The 23931-nt window shown below is 47.3% G+C and overlaps 2 protein-coding genes across 5 annotated transcripts in view; both read right to left on the bottom strand.

The window, feature by feature from the left end:
- The window catches only part of Asb1 (ankyrin repeat and SOCS box containing 1), a 28688-nt gene extending 19483 nt beyond the window's left edge, over positions 1 to 9205 (bottom strand). The window contains exons 1-3 of the mRNA XM_050163062.1: positions 7331 to 9205; positions 3537 to 3678; positions 580 to 882 (exon numbers count right to left, since the gene is read on the bottom strand). Coding sequence (XP_050019019.1) covers positions 580 to 882; positions 3537 to 3678; positions 7331 to 7379 — 494 coding nt within the window. The 5' untranslated portion in view covers positions 7380 to 9205. The remainder of the gene's footprint in view (positions 1 to 579; positions 883 to 3536; positions 3679 to 7330) is intronic.
- Positions 9206 to 18186: 8981 nt separating this feature from the next.
- The window catches only part of Traf3ip1 (TRAF3 interacting protein 1), a 44815-nt gene continuing 39070 nt past the window's right edge, over positions 18187 to 23931 (bottom strand). For all 4 annotated transcript variants that reach the window (XM_050163013.1, XM_050163014.1, XM_050163011.1 and 1 more), the window contains 2 exons: positions 21650 to 21873; positions 18187 to 19900 (listed from right to left, as the gene is read on the bottom strand). In XM_050163013.1, the coding sequence (XP_050018970.1) occupies positions 19735 to 19900; positions 21650 to 21873 (390 nt within the window). In that variant the 3' untranslated portion in view covers positions 18187 to 19734. The remainder of the gene's footprint in view (positions 19901 to 21649; positions 21874 to 23931) is intronic.

The following is a 23931-nucleotide window of genomic DNA, read 5'->3' on the forward strand; positions in this document are numbered from 1 at the left end:
CCCCTCTTCTATAGGCTCAAAGCAGTTCTTTATTCATTAAAAGGTAATCACAGCATACATAGGGAAATCCCACATCACACAACCATCTGTAATGAGATTTGGTGCCCTCTTCTGGCCTGCAGGGATACATGCAGACAGAACACTGAATAAAGAAATAAATAAAAAAGAAAAAGAAATGAGAGAAATAGTTCCCCATTTTGTCCATCTAATGATAGTAGAATATCCTCTAAGAATGATTATTAAACACCTAGAAGATCAGTTTTATACTAGTTTTGTGCTTTTAACTACTTCATAAGAAAGACTTAAACAGTCAGAAACAAGTCAATAAACTTTGTTTGACATACCTTTCAAAAAAAAAAGAAATAAAGAAATAAAAGAAAGTTTACATTGTTAAAAATAAATAAGCACACAACTCAAAAAGTTAAGAAAAATAACAGTAAGCATAAGGCATCAGTGGGTGAGAAAGCAAAGAAGGGCACTAATGAAGCAGTCCTTCCAAGTCCTCTAACTAGCACACTCTTAAAGTACAAAAAAACCAAGTACAGAAACAAGAAAGGCTACAGACCTGGCAGTACTGACCTGATAAGAGCCTTCAGGATGTCATCCCTACCCACGCGAGAGGCATGGTAGACAGGAGTGCTGCGGTGGTGCCGGCTGCCGTTGGGGTCAGCACCAGCTTCTAAAAGGATCTCAGTGCTCTCCAGGTGCCCATTCACTACAGCCACATACAGGGCAGTCTGTCCCTTGACATCCACTAGGTCCACCTCGGCTCCTTTGCGTATGAGGAAGTCCACACAGTTCCCATGGCCTGCAGTGGCTGCGATTCTCAGTGGTGTACAGGGGAGCCAGCCACAGCACCAGACAGACTTTTCATTGATGCGGCTATATGGGAACACAGGGAGCTTATGAGAGTCACCCCAGGCAAAAGAGCTGTTCTCCCTCTTCTCACACTGGCAAAGGCTCCCAAGAAAGACAGCTATTTAGGTAGCCAATGCCAACCCCTCAGTTTTGGAATACCTTAACCTGTGTTCTGTTTTCTGTCTCATGGTGCTAAGCATCAAACCCAGGATCTTATACACATTATGCAAGCACTCTACCCCTGAGCTACATTTCCAGCCCTTTGTGTTCTGTGTCCTGAAATGCTTCCACAATTGCCCTGCTGAACTTAAGCAGAGAAAATAGGCATTCGGGGTCCAGTGACAAGGAAACTAGGGGCTTCAGCAAAATAATCAGCACTAAAACTGAGATTTCTAGTTCTTAGATACTTAACCTACATTTCAACGCCTATTCCTCTACAATACTTATATAGATCCATCAGAAACACAGGGCAGGACAGGCAGGGCCATGCACGCCCTCTTACTAGTGACCACCTATAAAGGTCCAATGCTGGAATCCTCTCCAGATAAAGACAATAATAGTAGTAATCTATCTCCTCCTACCCTGACCCAGAATAACTGAGAGTCTAGGAGATCAAAAGATTATGGAGGCAGCATTCTTGGCCAGCAGTGGCAGCCAACTGTCCAGACACAGCTCTCAGACAGTATGACCACCAGAAAAGTATCTATGTTGTCCACTGACCCTCCAGGTCAGCAACCAAGATGTGTTTAACCTCAGCTTCCACACTGAAGCAGAAACTAAGGACCATCCCATAGGCAGTGTCTCTCTAAACCAGTCCTGGTGTTCCACCTCCAGTCATATATAGGCTGATACGGGTCAATAAAGTCCAGGAACCCTCCAGAACTCACCACCAGAGACATGGACAGCAAAAGAAAATGTTAAAGAAAAAGGACATTCATGAACCCTGAGTTTAAGAAAGGAGCCAGTGTGGTGGCATGGGACAATAATCTAGAACTCAGGAAGGGGAGGCAGAGGTAGAAGGGTCTGGAGCTCAAAGCCAGCCTAGGCTATTAAGCTACATAAGGGCCAAATGGGAAGGAAGAAATAGGGGAAAGGGGAGAAAAAGGGAAGAGAGAGAAGAGGACAAGGAGAGAAGAGGAGACAGGAAGAGGGAAGGGGAGCACAATAGGAACTTCACTGAACTCTTTCATTCTACTGCTCTATCTGTATGCTTAAGTCTTTCAGGGGCTTGAGCCACATTAAATAAATTTAAATTTTGTGCTTGGTTTTATTAGATTTATTCATTTTATTTCACATATGAATGTTTTGTCTGTAAATATGTTTTTGTGCCACATGCATGCTTGGTGCCTGCAGAAGTCAGAAGAGGATGTCTCATGTGAGTGCTGAGAATTGAAACTGGGTCCTCTGTGAGAGCAACAAGTGCTCTTAACTGCTAAGTCGTCTCTCCCAGCCCTGTGTTTTGGTTTTTAAATACTGACGTGTGCTCTATGAAATAATGCTAAGACATCAGAAGGATAAGAAGGGAGCACACTCCTGGCTAGTTAGGAATCCTTTACTTGGGAATTGTCTACACAAAGGCAGTAGTGTAGGTCTCCCACAGAGACTTCCATCAATCCACTGCGTCCACTCCTCCAGGCAAAGTAAAAACACAGAAGTATGAAGTCCAGTTTCATTTGTATTCAATATCATTCAGACAAAGTACTCAAGGAGCCCCCAGAGAAAATGATGGGTGTTCTCCTAGCATCCTACACAGGGAGACAGGGAAAGACTCTCAGCTTTAAAAGAAGATCCAGGACTCAGTAACTGGAAGGATTTTGTAATCAGGAGGCCAGGAAAAGAAAACAAAGGAGATGGCACCACCACATCCCTATAGTGGGAAATCAGCTGGCCTATGGTTGATCACTACAGACCTGAGAAGTGAAAACGAGAACATCAAAGGAATGGCAATAAAGTAGTTGTAGAAAAAGAACTACTCTGGCTAGAGAGCCATTGGAGAAAGGATGAAGAGATGGCTCAATGGTTAAGGGCATGTGACACTCTCAGAGGACCTGAGTTCGATTCCCAGCACCCACATCAGGTGGCTCACAATCACCTAATTTCAAGGGATGACCTCCCTCTTCAGGACCCTGTGGCCACCTGTATTTACATGCACATACCCACCCATCCCCCATACACACATAATTTAAATGAATAAAATAGTCAGGCATAGTGGTTGGTGCACACCTTTCTTTAATCCTAGCACTTAGAGGACAGAGACAGGCTGATCTCTGTGAATTTGAGGCCATCCTGGTATACATAATAAATTCTGATCCAGCCAAGGCTACATAGTGAGACCCTGTTTTAAATAAAACATCTTTTTTTTTATTTTAAAGGGGACTTGGAGGGGCAAGGCCACTACTGACATCTCTAACATTGCCTTCAAGAAAAACACTGAGGAAACTAATGCCTAGATAGGACAAGTTACCAGAAAACACAAAGGTCAATCACAGAGCCAGCCTTGAACAAAGGGACACCTGCCCACAGTACCCGGCCACCAATAATTCTTCCTTTTGTCCCTCCACTAAAATCAAAAGGCATTCCTGCAGCATCAGTCTTAATCGGCAATCCAAACCACAAATTTCAGTCTTCTGAAAACCCACAGGCCAATACCTGCTACCAGCCCCAGCAGGGATGCTCACCTCCGGTAGCTCTCCTCTTGCAGTAGATTCCTGAGGGTCTGGAGGTCCCCTACATAGGCTGCATCATGGAGCCTTGTATCTTCACAGTGCTCTAGTGGATGGTCACAGAACTGTTCTCTCAGCCACTCCTTCAGATTAGGACCTGCATGAAGAGAGGGGCTCCTATTAGTGTGGGAAACCGCTAGCAAGGCCAACCAAATAGGACGCCTTCTGCAGAGAGGCTCCTTCCTGCCCAGCCACACAGGAACTTTCAAATTCCCAGAAAACCAGTAGGGTTTCCCTAATCAAACTAGCCATCCCTGACACCAAGCCTGATAAAATTCTTTTTCTAAAAAGAAAAAAAAAAGTCCTAGTCCATGTGATCGACTGGGGAGCAATGGAACAATGAGCCAACAGGAACTTTATAGCATAGAAGATCCTACATAAAGCACTGCCAAATTAAAATTGAAAATATTACGACAAAAATTCTAGCATGTAATTACTCTAATTTATCCCAAGTATGTAAGACCATCTTTAAAATGGGGCATCTGAAAGGAGAATGGCAGCCATCTCCTTTACTACAAAGACAGCTGATTACTAAAAACCAAGGGCCAAACAAGAGTTGCTATACAGAAGGTAGGTGAGTTTCCCACCATGCTGCTCTGAGAAACAACAAAGGTGTCTAGAGAAGGAAAACCTCAGCAGAATACTACTGCATCTACAGAGGTCCGTGTGTTAGAGGCCTGCCCAGTATGGGAGTGCTGAAAGATAACACAGCCCTTTAACCAGTGTGGCATCACATGAGGCCACAGGGTCAGTGGGAAAGTGTCTTCCTGCAGGTCTGCAGAATTTCTCCTGGGATCCTGGAGAGGTCTTATCAGAGGGTAATTATAAGAACATGAAACCTGCCCCACCTAGACTCTGGCTTCCTGGTTAGCCAGGAGATCACAGTTCCTTCACTGGTATCTGCCTCGAGGTACCTACATCAGAACCTGCACCATGAAATTCAGCCTCTAAGACTGAACTAAATAAATCACTTTTCTTTATAGTTATCCTATCTCAGGTATTTTGTTGTAGCAATAAAAACAGGAAAAGTCTCAAAAGTAACATTTTGTATAAAAATTACACTTCAAGATGTCTCAATTAGTAGTACTTGCCATGCCAACACGAGCCCTTAAGCTCAGATCCCCAACACTCATATAAAAAGCCAAGACCAGCTGCACTGCCTATAGTTCTACCAGGGGTAGAAACAGGAAGATCCCTAGGGCTGTGGATCTCTGGGCTGGCTGGCAGCCAGTCTAGCTAAATCCAAATCTGAAAACTCCATATGCAGTGAGAAACCTTGTTTCAAAAATAAGGTGGATAACCCTAAATGTTGACCTCTGACCTCCACATATACATGTGCACACACACACGCACAAACAGAAATAGAAAAATTATAACTAAGTAAAAAACTAAAAAATAAATGCATAAATACAAGTACAGCCTATATAACAAAAAATAAAGAGGACTAAATAGAAAAACCATACGTATTATGTACTAGAATGAGAAGATTCAATATAAAAGAATTCTCAAGGTTACCCATAAATAAAATGCAGCCAGTCTCTTCAGAAATTTGATACTGGATATGCCAAAAATATTCCAAAATTTATTTGTAGATATACATAAGGGAGAATTGTTTTTTTGTTTTAGTAAGAATAATGGGCCGGGCCGTGGTGGCACATTCCTTTTAATCCTAGCATTTGGGAGGCAGAAGCAGGTGGATCTCTGCGAGTTCAAGGCCAGCCTGGTCTACAGAGTGAGTTCCACGAAAGCCAAAGAAACCTATCTTAAAAAACAAAAAACAAACAAACAAAATAATGGGGTGGGAATAAAAACTCTATCATACTAGATAACAAAACTCTCACCAAACTGAACAAAAACAAAACAAAATAATAACAACACAAAACCAGGCATCAAAAGCAGAGAGAGAAAGGTAGTCAATGGAGAGTATTTGTACAATTAATCACCTGATTGGAAACATCTGCATCGCTGCTCACATCAAAGTCCAAACTTAACTCCAAGAGACTGATGTTTTATAAAAACTTGCATCAAAAGGTGTTATAAAAACAGCACAAATTCTAACTGCTGCGATACAAGTCTCCCACCCTGTGATGATGTCCTAGCAAGTGACCAGGCGTCATTCTAAAGCATACCCTTCACAAGCAGGCTTTTTCTAAATGTTGTTTTCATATTCAAACAGAATGTGCTTTGAGTCCCTACCAAATACAAGACTCTCCTAAAGGGACAGTGTGCTGATGAGTAGGTGGGCATCCTTGCTCTCCAGGATCTGAAAGTCCACTGAACGGGGAAGACAAAAAGGCTAATGGCAGCACAAGGTTCACAAACACCTACGTGGCTCCTTCGGATCCCACAACCTGATGTGCAGCGGATCAACAGATGGGCATCAAGCCCAGAAACTGCTCTTTAAGGCTCCATCCAGGTCCTCCTCCAATCATTGCCCTCCACTACAAGTACACTGCAGTTACCGATGGACATACAAGTCCAAAGCCAAAGTTGGGGAAGAAACAGATGTGTCAAAAAAGTGGGCACCAGAGGACTTGATCAGGTCTTTGGACCTCTCTTTGCTCATCTCTCTTCAAGGTTACCAGCCCGGGGCCAGGGCACCCTCAGAAATTCCCCCAATTCTAGAGTCAAAGGCCACTTCATGTTTGTGACAACACAGCTACCCCCGAGACAGCATTCAAGACCAGTCTCTCCACCCCGAGCTGGACACACTAACAAAACAGGTACTGAAAGGCCAAAACCAGATTCTTTTACAGGACCCTTCTCCACACTAAGGAATAGATGTCTTTTACCTACCCCATGAGTGTCTCCCACGACACTCCTGCATGACAGAGCAGTCCACTCGGAGATCTTGTCTATCCCTGAGATCAAAGTCAAAGCCAACCAAAGTTCTGGGTGGCAAAGGCTTTGTCTAGCCTTTTCAGGTCACTCCGATAACCTCGTGAGCCAAGCCAACAGTAAATAAATAAATAAAGCCTGTTGACTTGATGGAAGGAGGGAGGACAAGACTTTGTCATTTGTGTGGCCTTCTGAGATTTTGACACCTAAAAGAGTTCCCTGAACAAAACAAGCGCCTCTCCAGGACCAGAGATGGGCACAACAAGGTCCCTACCACACGCGTGGCAGTCTCAGAAAGACTCCATGTGGGACTTCGCGCCAGGAAGTTCCTCTCCTGGGAATTCTCGGTTTCTCAGTGGCAGTACCGCAAAGTGGAGATGCTGGGGCAGGTGGCGAGTGTCAGTCTTTCTCTGCAGGTAGGTGGGTCAAGCGCCGCTGTAAGCGCTGTGTCACTGTCAGGCTCTCTGGGGACAGCATGGTCGTCAAGGGGGACAGGGGGTGTCCAGTGGCTACGAGGCGCTGACTGGCAGGAAGGGATGAGGAAAAGGAGCCTGCCCTACAGCGGGCCGACCTCTGAGGACCTTTCCTGACCAGTGTGCTCAGACCTGGAAGAGGATCCGTGCTCCGTGTCAAGGCTGTGGTCACTGACTAGGATCGGCTAACAGGGTGGCAGTTACAAGACTAACTCTGGAAAGAAAAAAATCCTGCGAGAGGGCTGACCACGGGAGGCCGAGAGTAGGGGTCGCGCCCTGGGCCCCACGATGCCTGACGTCCACTAACTGACCCCGGGTGCGGCTCCACAGACCTGGCCGGCGGGGACGGAGGACACGGGCCCTGGACGCCCGAGGGTCATTCTGACTGACCCGGAGACGCAGCCCCCGCTCCTCACCACCCCACGCCGCTCACGTTACCTGCGGCCCTCGGGCCGGCCCGCCCTTCGGGGCTCCCGCCCTCCGCCATGCCGACTCGACCCTCGGCCTCCGCCTGGACCCCACGGTGGTCCGGCCGCCTCCTCGGCGACGCCGTCAAAGAGCAAAGCTGTCTGAGGTACACCTGCGACGCCACCGGCAGGTGGGCGTGTCCGGGGCTCGGCTTCCGGCCAGTACGCGCCTCGCTAGCGCACTTCCGGCTCCGCCAGTGGGGCGCTCGGGTCTCCACTTCCGGCCTAGCTAACGGACTAGAGCGCTGTGCTGGGTGAAGACAAAACTGTGTTGCGGCGTCTGCGAAGGAAGCTGCAAGTCTAGGGAAACGCCTTTCCCCGGGGGCGGAGGTTTATTTGCATGTTTCAGGAACTTCTGATTGGCAGAGTCTGTCCCCACCCACGGAGAAAAGGCGGGACGTGGGCGTGGCCGCTGCGGCCGAACAGAACGTTCTTGGCCTCCAGCGGCGGCTGAAGGTCGTGTAGACTCAGGGCAGCGCCTGGCACCGGTCCTTGCGGTGCGGCTCCCGACGGTGCCTTCCGAGTCGGTGACTTGTAAAGTTGTGTAAGTCGAGTGCAGCCCAGAATGTCTCCATGGAGCCAGCAGTGCTTGTAGCCTGGCGAGGCGTGTTGACCGAGTGACTTTCCCCAAGCACTCTCGATTTTACCCCGGTCGCACCGTGGGCGTCGCGTTCTGAACAGCTCTTAAGCATGGACGCCATCGGGTCCTTCCGTTCTCTCCCTCGCGACTTAGCGAAAGTCTCTTGCAGGGGAAGGACTCCAGGGAGCCGGGAAGGCAGCGCCTTAAGGAGACAGAAGTGCCCCGCCGTGCGTTGAGATGGACGAGAGTCACGGTGGCTGTGACTCGTTTGCATCTTTGTGTGGTCATGGCACACCAGCTGAGAGCTAGTAACCCATAAATACCCCCACATATCCTCACGCCCAGGCTGGCTCAGCTACCCAGGTCTGTAGAGCTGGGTGGGGCAGCCTGGAGCCACAGGCTTTGAGGGTGTTGAAGGGAAAGAGAAGAGATTCCTGCGGTGGTGTTTGGACTTGATAACAGCAGACGCTGGCATGAGATACAGGTGACACCAGTGACGCTGCAGGGAAGAGAGCCAGATGGCCCAGCCTTACCGCTCTACTCCACAACCGCAAATCTCCAGCTCGGATGTCTCCAGTGTAAAACCACCCAGATGTGCACGGACGGATAAATACACATCAAAATGTGGCCCTGTGGACTATCCACACAGCCTTAAAAAGTCTCTGTCCCGGGCTACAGTATGGACAACCTTGGAGAACACTGTGCCCAGTAAAATAAGCCACCTATAAAGAAGAAATCGGGCACTCGTAGGAGGTCACTAAAGGAATCAACTTAGTAGAAACAGAAACGGAATAGTGGATACCAGGTTGTGGCTAGAAGAGGGAGTTCCTGTGGTAAGGGAACAGATAAAACTCCTTGCTGTCACCCGAGCCAGAGAATGTCCCTTTTTTCTCTTAGAGACTGCAACTCAGGCCAAACTGGATTCATGGCTTTGACTCAGACAAGAATTCTAGAACTAGTAAAAGCAAATCTGAGGTTTTATTCAAGATATTTTAACATAGATTTACCCACAAGACTTAGAAGAGAGTATTAAGACGTACCCAAGTGTAGCTCAAGGGAGTCCCAAACCTTAGCACTAACTACATACACCATTTTGATGGCTCTCAACTTAGATCTCAAAGGGTTGCTCCAAAAACTATATATGTGTGTGTATGTATGAGATTGTAGGGTGGCTTCAGACGTGCCTTGGATGGAATTATAATCTGAAAAGGTAAAACCAGGAGCCACTGGTTGCATACGGAGTTTTGTATATGTCCTTTTCCGTAAATAAAGTTTCTTGTGAGAGTTCTAGAAAACTGCAGATTTATTGCTGGGGAGGAGGGAAGACCTGGAGCCAGTAATTGGGCCGAAATTCCTGCTTCTCTGTAGGCAAGAGGCTTCAACCAAATTCCTGGATGAGGGGGCTCCACGTCCTCACAACTCCATAATTTCCCTCTCTACCCTACACCAGGAGGAAGGGAAAGCAAAAACTTTTTTTTTAGATTTTTATTTATTATGTATATAGGTTTCTTCTTCATGTATCCTACAGTACAGAAGAGGACACCAGATCTCATTACAGATGGTTGTGAGCCTTGTTGGGAATTGAACTCAGGACCTCTGGAAGAGCAGCCAGTGCTCTATTCCTATGACCATCTCTCCAGCCATCAAAGCGAAAACTTTTTAAAGAGTGGGGGCAGTGCATGGAGAGAGGGTCTTGCTCTGTAGCCCTTGGCTGGCCTGGAGCTTACTAGGTAGACCAGTCTGGCCTTGAACTCTTAGAGATCAACCTGCCTCTGCTTCCTTGGTGCTGGGAAAGTACACCAACCACCATACCTGGCGAGATCGATTTTTCTCTTTATTCAGTGTGTGTGTGTGTGTGTGTGTGTGTGTGTGTGTGTGTGTGAGTGCGTGTGTGTGCTCTCAGCATTTGTGTGCAGGTTGCCTTCAGGCCAGAAGAGGGGGTTAGGCAGCCTGGAGCTGGAGTTACAGGCAGTTGTGAGCCAGTGCCGGAAACTGTACTCTGCTCCACCTCTGAGTCCTCTCTCCAATCCCTGAGGTTAGTATTTTAATGGGAACAATACCAGTTTGGAAAGATTAAAAAGGCCTGAGGTTGGTTATATTATGTTTGCTTATGACTTTAAAAAGGTTAAAATGGCTAATTTCTTCAGTAGACCAGGCTGGCTTTGAACTCACAGAAATCAGCCTGCCTCTGCCTCCCAACTGCTGGGATTAAAGGCATTAAAGAGACGCTGGGACTGTATGTTTTTGTGTCCTTTTTTGTTGTTGTTTTGGCTTAATGTGTGTGTGTGTGTGTGTGTGTGTGTGTGTGTGTGAGAGAGAGAGAGAGAGAGAGAGAGAGAGAGAGAGAGAGAGAGAGAGAGAGAGAATGAGAATATGAAGTTGGGTCAGTGGGAGAATCTGGGAAGTTGGGGAGGGGAAAGAATATGACCAAAATACATTGTATAAAAATTATTAAATAACATAAGAGGTGCATCTTGCCTGGGTCAGGTTGTCAGAGTTTCTAGCATGCAGTTGATTTCAGCTGTGTCACCTTCCCTTGTCCCAAGGAGCTGCCCTCTTTTTTTCCCAGCCTTTGCATGGAGGTGATGCGACTTGAGCAGAGCCTTCCTCTCACACCACCATGCCCCTCACCTGCCTCTACTGCTCCCCTGGGGCTGCTCTTATAGATTAGCAGCCCTTGCTGCTTGAAGTAAGGTGGTCTATCACACCCAACACGTGGCAGCACTCTTCGTACCTGGGGTAAGGCAAATGGAAGGGCACATTCTCATTGACCCACACATTACCATCACCCCCAAAGTCAGAACCCCAAGGTCAGGAACCTGATTAGTGCTGTAGCTGTGCCCAAGACCTCAGAGCCTACAGCTAACAGGGTTAAGCCTTTTCTCAAAGACCACCCATACAAAATCCCAGTTCTCCCAGGTTTTCTGAGCTCAGAAGACCTACCCAGAAAGGAATCCAGCAAGGAGCCCCTCCTCCCACCTCAGCCCTTTCCCACTGCAGGCAGGTAAAGGGCTTCCCCAAAACACAGCAGGGACATCAGGCTGAGTCCCCCAGTTGCATATAGGGAAGGATGCTGCCCCCCAATCAGGTGTGCTGACCCTCCACGGCTCCTGCCCTGTAACATGAGAACTAGGCAATAGATTGAATCAATGGGGGCCTGAAATGGACATTTCTCCTGGTCCTGAGCCCTGGGCAGTGTTGGGCACATCAACTATTCTCTTCTGAAGCAGCATGTTTGGAACTCCATCCTTGGTGGAGGTGGAAAGATTCTTCAGGTTTCACCATGAGTCCAGAACTTCTTTTCCTGTCCCTGCTTGCTCAACAGACATTGCTACCCAAGCCCTAGAGCCAACTTGTGAAGCACCGGGAGGCAGAGTCCACATCCTGCTGGTGGACCCCAAATGGGGCACTTCCTCCACAGATCAGTTCTATCCCTGGCACTGTAGCTGGTGGGAAGTGCTACTTCATTGGATGTAACCCAAATTTGGGAAGTGACCCCAAATTCCACGAGTGTCATGTACCAGAGGATATAGAAAATCTCAGAACTTTATGGGCAGCCCTTATGTATGTTCCTTTCATAACACTTGGCTCAGGGTCATTTTACTCCATTTGAATAAAAATCACAGAGGGTAGCTCCCTCGGTGCTGACAGCCCTGCATACCCGAAATTCACATGCCAGACTCCCAAACCTCAGAGCTTACAGCTCAAGCCCCAGTAACTAGAGCCTTATGGTCCCAGCCTTTGAAAGCTAGGTCCTCAATCACAGCAATTCTATGCCTTCAAAGGTGGGGGCCCTGTAGCCGATGTCACAGCTCCAAAGCTGAGTGATCAGGTCCTCTGTTACCTGAACCAGAGGCTCATTGCTCACTGCTTTCCTGAAGAGACAGGAACGGGCAAAATGTGGAAAGAGAAAAATTCTCAGCTCCTCTCTGCCCTTGCCTGTAGCACTGTTCCAGATGTTAGGAAAGATGAGCAAAGCCAGGGAATGTGCACGCGTACATACAGCAGCCAATGGGAGACATCCACAACTGTCCCCCTGCCACCAGGGCTTCGGGCCCCAGCATAGAAGTCCGTGAAATCAGTCAATTCAAAACCTCTCCCTCTTTCCCTCCTCTCCCCTCCCTTCTTTCTGATGGTCTCCAGCTCATGGCAAATCTGCCTTGTCCCTCAAGTGCTGAGATTATAGGTATGAGTCACCAACCCAGCTAAAACGTGCTTACTTCATATTTAATGGTGCGGGAGAATTGTTTGTATTCTGTCAATCATGTTTCAAATAAACGCTGATTGGCAAGGCAGGAAGTATAGGAGGGAAAACCAGACAGGAAGTAGAAATGATGTAAGGAGAACAGAAGAATTCTGGGAAGGAAGAAGTTGATTCCTCCCACTCCTGTCCAGACCAGCTTAGGATGTGATCTGCCCCACATGGCTAACATAGATCAGAAAAATGGGTTAATCAAGATGTGAGAGTTAGCCAGTGAGAGGCTAGAGCTAATGGGCCAATCAGCTTTATAACTTACAGAGATCTATGTGTGATTTTTCTTTGGGGATAAACAGTTGAGGGGTACCTGGTGGGAGGACAAAGACCCCAACAACAAACAAGACAGGCCCGTCCATGTTACAATTTAAACCTTTTGAACAATTTAATTTCAAAAACCAAAATCTGTCCACAGTTGGGCCCTTGAATGCAACACCCTTTTGAGAAACCTGTGCCCACTCCAGAGTGTGACCATTGTCCTTACTTTTCTTTTGAAAAAAAAAAAAGTTATTTGTATATACTATATACATGCAGTGCCCAAGGAAGCCAGAAGAGGTTCCGGTATTGCTTCCCTTGGAGCTGGAGTTACAGGTCCCCTGAAAAGGTGGCAAGCACTCCTCTCCACTTAGCCACTGCTCCATCCTAACTGTCGTCTCTCTTAACTCCCATGCTTCAATATTTGTGAACGCTTTTTCTAAGTAAACACGACATTGGCTTTGTCCTACACTGCAATTCTTTCCTGCAGCGACGAATCCTGGCTTCACCTGAGCAGAGTCTGGAAGTGCTCCATGAGCTGCTGGAGGCAGGGGTGCGGAGACAGCACTTGCCTACGTAAGATGCCTCGGGTGCTGGAACCGTGGGCAATTTAGAGCTAAAGAAACCTCAGCCAGAAGTGGGAGAGAACCAGGAACTCAGACACAGAGCATCCGAGAGTGCCTCCCAGCCCAGATCAGGAAGTGAATTCAGGACAGGGGGGCTCCAGAACACAGGACTGCAGTTTCACAGCAGGGTAGGCTGGGGCTGCAGCCCCTCCACACCCTGGACTCTGCCCTTCGCTATGCGGTCCTCACTGCCAGGTAATATTTTCCTCCCATAAAGCCTGGCTTCTGTCAGCTGGACTCATAAATCTGCTAACGACCCCTGAAGGCCAGCCTTGTGCCCCTTAGGCAAACATCTGGGACCCTTTGTTAGGCAAGTCCAGCTACTTACCCCACCCTCTACCTCCCAAAGAACACACGGACTTGCTTCTTTGCCTCCTTACACCATCCCAGGAGCTTGCTCCAGTTCACCAGGTGTCCCATCTGCCCATCAGGGCCCTGGACTCCAGGCCTGCTCTACCTGTGTGACCCCTAGCATTTACCTCACCTCACCTCACCTCACAGCTGCCCGAGAAGCTATCTCCTGCAGACATTCATTTCTCCCTCTACTGGAATGAGTGTGTGTTTCTCTCATGGGAACTTGCCTGGGTTTATGAGGACAAGTGGATCAATGTCCCTCAACAGCCAGAGCCAACAAGATCCAGAAATGCAGGGACAATGGACCAGAGTAAAGCGTCGAATAGTGACCTCCAAGAGAACTGGCCCCTGTGAATGCAAGTCAGCTACACAAAGGTCATTGCAAACGTCAGTGAAGAACCTCAGAAAGAAGCCACTCGGAGTAGCGTAGACTCCTAGGACAGTTTATTCCCAAAAGACACAGATATTACAGGCCTGGTCCCCAGTCCGTGGTATTAGAAGTTGTGGAAGCCTTAGGAGGAGCCAAATGTCAGAAACTGGGGTGACTGGGAATGTACCATCAGACTGTGGGACTGTGGGACCCAGACCTTCCTCATTCTCTTTTACTTCCCTGCCCATGCAGTGAATGGTTTTGCTCTGTCACGTGCTCCCATAAAGTACCATCTTGCCACCAACTCAAAAACTGAAAGACTGCTCTGTGGCCTCACCAGTGGGCCACCCGGTTCCTCACTCAGCAACTATAGGAGCGCTTCTCATCACACACCCACACTGTCTCTGGTTTCCCTTGTGGACCAGGAGCAAGTCCAGCTGGATCCCCAGCCAGGATGTGTGGTGTACGAAAGGCTCCCCTAAAGGACTCGGAAAACAGAAGACAAAGAAGTCACAGCGTGTAACTGCTCTTAGCTGTGCTACCCACAAGCTCCATTTGGGGGACTTTTTCTTTCACAAGTTAATTATTCTCGTGCTTAGAATTTATTTCCACCTGGGCCCCAAACCAAAGGCCACAGCACAAAGCGGGGCTGTTGTGGAAGCTGAGGCTCCTGCAGAGGCCACACCAGGGTCAGAATCAACGGCACTACCTTGGGCAGGGACCCAGCAGAAGGCTATTTCTGAAGCCATAAAGGCTCTAAAGGCCCTGCACTGCAATTAATAAATATCATTGTTGATAGACAGAAACAAAACCCACCTTCACATCTTGATTTGGTGGCCTGTTTGGTGAAGCACTTACGAACAGGCTCGGCCAACATACACACATAATGGCTTTAATTACATCCTGTGAATTTATTTTTCCAGAGAGAAATATTTCTGAGGGGAAATGTCCATAAAAGCAGCTTTAGCAGAGTGTGGTTGTGTGTGCATTTCCTATAGGAAACCTGTTTAGTTTAAATCCCAGCTTAAGGGCAAAAGACAGGGGACCCAGAACAGCCTGCTGACAGCCCAGAGGGGGTGGTGTCTGGGGCCACTGTGCCCTTTGCTCTTTGCCCCTGAGAAGACTCAGTTCGGCACTCAGTAATTCAGACCTATTCTTAGGAGAACGAAGGGGGCTATGCTTTCACGGCTGCATGCTGGGCACTGTTGTCCTCCTAGGTGAGACCCCCTCCCGGTTAGTAGGACAAGGACAACAAAGACAGGTTTGAGATGGAATCCTATTTTCTTAGTAATACTGGAGTCACAACCTCAACTCTTTTTCAGGGACCCATCCTCACTGAGATCCCTGAAAGCTGGCCACCTCCCCAACTGCTGTTGGGAAGTAACTCTTGAATTCTAGAACACACACATGTCAATGTTATATTAACATGTCTCCATATGCCACTTCTCTTTTTTTTACATCACCAATACGAACCATTCTTTGTAACTTCCTGGATCTTTGGCCCTCCGGCTTCCAGGACAGGCCTAACATCCAAGCACTCAATCTGCACCGATAGATGCTGAACCCGAGAGCATGGAGGGAATTTTTAAACAAAACGAAGCCCCCCAGTTACTTCAGTCCTATCCAGGCCCACTTTCAGACGCTGAGGAGACAGCTCACAGGGCAGAGGGCCTGTTGTACCAGCACGAAGGGTCGAGTCTGGATCCCAGCAACCACATAAGAAGTGGCACAGCCACAGCCACACAGGACTATAGCACCAGTGCTGGGGGGAGGGAAAGGGACACGACTGGAGGATCACTGTCTTCCTGGCCAGCCAGCCTAGCTGGAAAAAAAAAAGGAATTCCAAGTTCAGTGAGACTCTTATTAAAGGGTAAGAAAGGGTGTGGAGCATCCTTCTCTGGCCTCTGCACACAGGCATGAACACATGCACACACATGCATATACCACACACACGTGCATGAGCACACCACACCACACGTACGTAAATAATCCACGTTGCCCATGTCCTTACTCACAAACATAAAATTGTGACCTTGGTATATAGGTACACTCCTTGCTTTCCTTTTTATCATCAGTTTAATGTTTTTAGACTTATTTTATGTTCATGGATGTTTGTATATGTGTGTGCCCAGGGAGTTCAGAAGACAATGGAGCCCCTGGAGCAGGAGTTACTGATGGTTCTAAGTCACCATGGACCTGCACCCAGGTCCTCTGTAAGAGTAGCAGATGCTCTTAACCCCTGAGCCATCTCTCCAGCCCTTGTCATGAGCTTAATGCTTCATTTATCTGTACAAAATTTTCTCTCTGTTACACAAAATGTTTCTGATGTCACAGTGTGTGTATGTAGGGGTGGGGAAGGATCAAGATATAGTTAGAAAAGAGATGTCCAGAAGTTAAGAGTTTACATAGTTTTACAGATTAGATACCTGACTGATCCTCGGAATGGAAACTGCTAGAATACCATATACAATGTAAAAAGTACCTTCTTCAACTCTGCAGCAATACCTTTTCTCAATAAATGCCAAGCAAGGCCCTTTGTTAGGGACAGGCATAACCCATCAGAAAGACAGATGACACACACAACAGATCAGAGGACAGACAGACCAGTAATCACAAACAACAGACAGAAGGAAGGAAAATTCAAATTTTGATTCATACTTGGTCCAGAAAGTAACAAGCAAGCAGGGTCTGGAGGTGACTGGAGCCCTGCCCACTCTCTCCAGAGGCCTCTTTGCTCTGCAGACATTGTAACCTTCCTATGACTTAGAAGTCCAAGTATTTTATCAGCAAGATGGATGTCTTGACAGGTTTAAAATAAAGGAATGAAGAGGTCTTGAGTTTTAGAGGCAACAGGAGAGCTCTCTTGGAGGAGCAGCCTGTTGCGACTGGCCCCTCTGAGGCTCTGAGAGGGTTGGGGAGCAGCAGCTGTGAGGATCCCAGAAGAAACGCGTCTGTGCACAGCATTGCAGGCCGCAGGGCCTACGTGGAGCACTTCCAGGATGCTTTCAAATTACGCGAACCAACTTAATGCTTAAAACCCGCAACTAAAGAGTTTCTCTGCTTATTTGTGTCCATCAAAAATAGAGGGTGAGGGGGCTGGAGAGACGGCTCAGTGGCTAAGAGCATTGCCTGCTCTTCCAAAGGTCCTGAGTTCAATTCCTGGCAACCACATGGTGGCTCACAACCATCTGTAATGAGGTCTGGTGCCCTCTTCTGGCCTGTAGACATACACACAGACAGAATCTTGTATACATAATAAATAAATAAACATTAAAAAAAAAGTTAAAAAAAAATAGAGGGTGAACTTGGCTAGTTCGGGCAGCTTGGAAAAGCAAGGGAAGATCACCAAATCCTTTGTCAACACTAACTGGACGCCTGCCCACCCCAAACTCTCACTGGCACTCCAGGCACAACAGGGAGGGTGACTCTGTCTTCACATTACTTCACTACTACTTTTTGTAAAGTTGACCACTGAGAGGAAAACAAGTCCAAAGGTTTAGCCCTGAGCTCTGCTTCAACTGTGTGTCTGGGTCTGTGTATGAGTGCACGTGCAGAAGGGAACTCAGGCCTCACCTTCCACCTCATCTGAGGCAGGGGCTTGTTTGCTGCTGCAGAGACCAGGCTTGTCCAGCCCCTGGGGCTTCCCTGTCTCCATCTCCCATCCTGCTGGAGGAGCCCTGGGACTGCAGATGCGAGTTACCACATCTGGCTGTTTTACGTGGGTCTGGGGTCCCGACTCAGGTCCTCACACTTGCACAGTGAACACTTTACCCACTGCACCCAGGCTATTTCCACACACTTCCTCTAAGCCCAGATTAGCATCGGCTGAGTCTGTAACTTCAAGTCCCTAACGTGTGACTCGGGCTGGAGAGATGGCTCAGTGGTTAAGAGCATTGCCTGCTCTTCCAAAGGTCCTGAGTTCAATTCCCAGCAACCACATGGTGGCTCACAACCATCTGGAATGAAGTCTGGTGCCCTCTCTGGCCTGCAGACATACATACAGACAGAATATTGTATACATAATAAATAAATAAATATTTTAAAAAAAAAAGAAATGAGGCCTAACGTGTGACTCCACACTTCTAGAAAACTTACGAACCACAGGACAGAAACAACTAGGGATTCCACTTCTGTACTCTCTCAAAATAAGATCAGGGCTTAATTTGTATATCTCAAGACAGACAGTCACACACACAGGCCTTCAGAAATGTCACAAGTGATCTTTTAACCTTCTAGCAGAGGATGAGCGGGATCATAAAGTGTCAGTCACTACAGGAAAAGCAGTGTGTCCCAGTATGGATGAGAAGTTATTTCCCCTGAACACATCTGAATATTAAAAATCCAAAAGCTTGCAATCTTTTTTGCATCAACTTGACAATCTGTACACTTATAGGAAAAATAGGTGATTATTTTAATGATTTATGTATAAAAGAAAAATAAAACTTTATAATACAATCTGACGGACTACAGAATATAAAATTTACTCACATACAGTGTATATAATTTTGTAACATAAAAATTCTATTCATATATACAAATTCAAAAAAGGTTTTTATATATATCTTAACTTGGGCTGCATAGGGTTCACTTAGGGTTATGGCTAAGTCATTCAATTTATTAGAAAAGAGATTATGAAATACAAAAGACTATTGACAAACAATCCTTCCCTCCCCCTCCAACTATTCAGAAGCATCTGGTTGGCAGAGTAGTGTGGTGTGCTTCAGCAAGGAGAACTCCTACCAGCTAAAGGGAGTCTACATACTGTCCCGATGGCCCCCAGTTGAGAACTCGGCTGCTGCCTTCCACTGACTGAGAAACACTAGCTGTGCCGTGTGTGCAAGTCTTTAGGAAACAAAATGTGCTCAGGCAGTCTTCACACTTACCAGGGCTCGCCTTGGTGAACATAATAAATACTCAGAAACATGAGGGGCATCTCAGACCTTAAGCCGGTAAGAACCTCCAAAGACAGTGAGACACTTTGTACAATAATTCAAGACCTTAAGAAGTATTTACAGTACTTTATGTAGGCGAAAAACTGAATATAAACCATAAAAAAATAATCTATGCACCTTTAAAAAAGGAAAACAACACAAACTCTAAGTTGGTGTACTCTCTTCCTTAGTCTCTCTGCACTCCCAGCTCTCGGTGCACACACCTACATGGAGGAAAAGAACTGTGCTGTCCTTCATGCTACAAGGTCTGGGGGACTGGGGGACTGCTTATCCATGGGGAGTACCCTAGAGGCTGAAGAAAGCCAAGGAGGCGGCCTGGGACAGTTTCCCATCAGACAACGTCCATAAAGGCCAGACTGAATTCTCTTTCGGCATCTGAACTTCAAGGGTCAAGAAAAGCAGACAGAGGGCCATGAGGAGACTGCCCCGAAGCACGGGCAATAGTAAGAGGGCAGCAATCTCACACAGATGACAGGCACCTTACAAGGACACAGGCTGAAATGACCCCTTTCAGGTAGAAATCAAAATGTAACTTAATCATCTCAAGCCTCGTTCTATTTTTAAGTACCCACCAAAAAGTACACAATCACTCTTTGCTCAGTGCTGGTAGGAAGTCCTCCTGGGAGACTCAAAAGCAGAAATAAAGGCCTGCCATTTCCCCAGTGGGGTGACACAACTTACCTGCTAGAAAATTCGGGGGCAGGATTAAACAGGCTTCAGCAGAAAACATATTTGCCAAAGAACAAAGAAACAAGCCCTCCCACAAAGGTGAGCTGAAGACTAAAGTAGCGAGCACTGCAGCTGGAAGGAGGTAAGAAAACGCGGCCTTTTAATAACTTTAGCGCCTAAACCCAAAGTTCTGTAGCTAGCTGGGTCCAGGCATCTGCAGTCCATTTTCTCAACAGACTGGGACTCAGAGTGACAGTTTCCTGCCTTTTCTCCCATCATGAGAATGGGGGCTCCATCTCTGCAGGGCTGGCCGTTCACCTTCGAGACGTCAGGTTGATACTATGCACCATTTTCTGGATCTTCTCCTCGTTCTTTAGGATGTTGGCCTTAATGGCACAGATCTTGTCCTGCTGGTCTTTGATCTGCTGCTCCAGCTCAGACAGCTCGGCCTTCAGGGGTTCCACTGCACTGTCTGTGATGCTGGGGGGTGGGGGGAGACAACGAGCGGCTAATCAGTGTCCTGAGGGTTCTGTCTGTGACACTTCCTCCAATCCAAAAGCCAAGAGTTAAGTGTCAGACCCCTAAGAATGGTGCCAAGCACCACTCACAACCGGCAGGCCTACAGTGCAAGCAAACCTGAGAATGCCAAGCTTCTTAACTTCCCACAAAACCAGGAGAGCCCAGGGCTTTATGCTGATGAGGCACTCTACCAGAGAGCTGCTTCCCCAGCCCACGTGAGATTCCCTTTAAAAGTAAGATGAGAAGGAACTAATATTTCCTCAGTGACAGGTTTGAAGTCCTCAAAGTATACACACAAAAAGGAGCGAGGGGCAACAGGAAAGTGGGCTACCGAGTCCCCACAGACAGTGGGACCCAGCCTGGACCAGCCAGGAGACACTTCTCCTCTGGATAAGGCTAACAGGACTTAGAGGGGCTCCCCTGCCCATGCACTATTTGTTAAGCAGGGACAGGTGACCTCTTCACTGTTGGGCAGAGCACTGAAACAGGCCCAGACTATGCCTCAGAATGCTGGAGTCAAACGTAATCTTTCCCTGCAGGCTGCTAAAGCCTGTAACAGCCCTTTGCTGCAGTAGAGCAGGGTCAGGTTTTACAAGCAAGGCTCTCAGGGCTGACACTTGAATCAGCACTAGTGGTCTCGGTGATTTTTTAGATTTCATCATGTTGCATACTTAAAAATTCATGGGACTAAACATAATAGTAAGAAAGAACCCCCATACTGGTTGTCAAATACAAATACAAAGCGGTCAGTCCTGAAACTTTTATTGCACACAATAAAAGCAGACTTAGCAGGAGTGTTTATGTATTTGTGTACACACAGATATATATATATACAATCAAAAAGAAAAGGCTATCCATTTGAGAGTGGGGGCATCAGAGGCGCTGGAGGGATACTTAGGATGGGCTGGAGGAAAGAAAATAGGAAACGTGATAAAAGTGATGTGTAATTCTACTATGAAATTAATTTCTTTCTTTTTTTTTTATTTTTCGAGACAGGGTTTCACTGTAGCTTTAGAGCCTGTCCTGGAACTAGCTCTTGTAGACCAGGCTGGCCTCGAACTTACAGAGATCCGCCTGCCTCTGCCTCCCTAGTGCTGGGATTAAAGGCATGTGCCACCACCGACCGCCCGGCTGTTGAAATTAATTTCTAAAAAATGAAAAAAGAAAAGACAGTACAGTTTCATTTTGGCATGGCAGTACACATCTTCAATCACAGTGCTCAGAGGCGGGTGATCTCTGTGAGTTCAAGGCCAGCCTGGTCTACACAGTGAAGTCTAGGCCATCCATGCTACACTGTGAGACCCTGTCTCAAAAAGCAAACAAACAAACAAAAAAAAAAAAAAAAGGAGGGAGGGGAACCAATTCTAACTCAGCTTTTTCGTAACATGAATTTACAAATTTATCATTCAGTCATAACATATGTTCTGGGAAAAAAAGGGTCACACATTAAACCATATGCTTCTAGATTACTGACTACAAACACAGGACACCTTTCTAAAGAAATCTGCTCTAAATAAAACAGCTCTCTAAATAAATCTCACTTCTCAGTGGCTAGTCTATTTCTTTAGTTACAATTCTGAACGAGCTCATCAGTATCTCACTCATAGCCCTTACCTCCCTCTCCGCTCCTGCAGCCCCCCTCCCCTCCTGCAGCCCTCACCTCTCCCCTCCTGCAACCCTCACCCCCTCCCCTCCTCCTGCAGCCCCTACCTCTGCTCCTTGCTCAGGGCCTCGGCATGCTGCCTGTTCTCGCTGTGCCACAGCTGCAGCTCGTTCTGCATGGCATCGACGTCCTCCTGGATGTAGTCCATGATCTTCCCCAGGGGCAGTGCGCTCTTACACAGGGTCTGGATGGACACGCGGAGCTTCTCTATCTCCTTCGACACAATGTCCTTCTCCTTCTTCCAGGCTGACTCAAAGATCAGTGAGCGCTCCTTCAGTTAGGGGAAGCAGGAAGATAAAGTCTTTAGGAGTGAGCTAGGCAAGTTAGAGGAGGCAGAAGGAAAACCCGAGGACCAGAACTTATCAGAAACTAAAGTGTGTACTCTGCGGATTCCTCGAGAAGCTGGAAAGACAAGTGGAGGACGCATGCACAAATCACCCTGTACAGAGAAGACACGGACAGTCAGCGAGCACAGAGAGCTCACAAAAGTCAGTGGCAGCGAGTAGATAAACCAACATGAAGAGGAACAAGAGACAGAGGGTTCATTGGAGGTGACACGTGGCCAGCAGTAAGCCCTGAAAGTGTGTCTAAGAACACCAGCGGCTCGAAACACAATGCCAGGTGCAGGAAGAAGAAACTGGGTCTCTAGTGATTGCTGGTGAGGCAGTCTGGGATGTCTTTAAAGGCTATCCCTGGCTACAGCTTGAATAACAAAGGGGCCTTTGAAAGGTGACTGGGTAACAGAGGGTCTCTCTTCACCCTTGAGAACTTCACAGTTACACGAGGTGGGGCCTGGCTGGAGGAAGCCAGAACCGGGAGCTGCCTTTGAGAGTGCAGCTTGCTCCTGCCATCTCTGCTCCCTCTGCTCCTCAGCTGCAGGGGTGAGTAGCTGTGCTCTGCTGCCAGCACACCCTCTCCACCATGATGCTCAGCCTCGCCGTGCCCCCCCCCACAGCAATGGAGCTGACTCAGCACAGGTGGAAGCCCCAGAAGCTGCAAACCAAAGCACAACTCTCTCCCCTGAAGTTGTTTTCCTCAGGTATTGTGTCACAGTGACAGAGAGGCGATTAATGCACAGACAGTCTAGCAAAGGAACATCCAAACATTTACTCAGAAGAAATTAAACTTACATTCACAATAAAATCTATACATAGCAGGGCAGAGGTGGCACACACCTTTAATCTCAGTATTCGGGAGGCAGAGGCAGGCGAATCTCTGAGAGCTCAAGGCCAGCCTGGTCTACAGAGTGAGCTCCAGAACAGCCAGGGCTACACAGAGAAACTGTCTCGGGAAAAAAAAAAAACTATGTATAAACATAGACATTTTATTCAAGCTAGTTACAAGCTGGACACAGTGCCATATGCTTGTAATTCCAGAACTTGGAAGGTAGAACCAGGAGGATCAGAAGGTCAAAGTTATCCTCAGCTACAAAGCCAGTTTGAGGTCAGCTTGAGATCTGTCACAATAAAGATAAAAATAAAGGAAAACAAACAAACAAACAAAAAGTAGTCACAAGCTAGAAATAGCCCACATATGTTAAATAAACTATGGTATATCAATACCATGGAAGATATACAGCAACAAACACACACAACACATGATCATCTGGACAACTCTTGGAGAATTATGCCAAAGGAAAAACCCTGCTAAGCTATAAACTGAGTCCTATCATATATACAAGCTTGAAAAGACAGAAGGACAAAAGTGGGGGCACGCACACTAGTGACAGCCTGGAACAAAAGGCGGGAGAGAATAGGTTAAGTTATAAAAGGGCACTGAGAAGGATCGTGTCACAGGAACGTTCTGGAGCTTGACTATGCTAGTGTCGGTAACTGGGGTGTGGCGGAAATCCCAAAGGCGAGCTAGGGGGCTTCAGAGCACATTTCCAGTGCTTTCCACAGCTCAGAGAGATCCAAGGGTACCTCAAATTAAAATGCTTTTGTTAAGAGAGATGGGAAAGCCAGGCATGGTGGTACATGCTTGTAATCCTAGAGTCAGAAGTGGAGACGGGCAGGTGGGCTTGCTGGCCAACCAGCCTGCCTACTAGGTGTGTGAGACACCTTGTCTCGTAAGAAAAGGCAGACAAGCTAGACAGACGGCTCCGTGCTTAGAAGGAGTGGCTCTCTTTCAGGAATCCGGGTGCGATTTCCAGCACCCACATGGCAGCTAACAGTATCTATAAGTCCAGTTACAGGGGGTCAAACCCTTCTTCTGGCTTCTATGGGCACTAGACACACACACATGGTACACAAGACATATATGAAGGCAAAACACCCATATACATAAAAAAACAACTTTTTTTAAGGTGGCCAGTGCCTGAAGAACTTGA

Source organism: Alexandromys fortis, unplaced genomic scaffold (assembly GCF_014885135.2).
Source record: "Alexandromys fortis isolate MF-2015 unplaced genomic scaffold, M_Fortis_MF-2015_v1.1 scaffold_139, whole genome shotgun sequence".
NCBI lineage: Eukaryota > Metazoa > Chordata > Mammalia > Rodentia > Cricetidae > Alexandromys > Alexandromys fortis.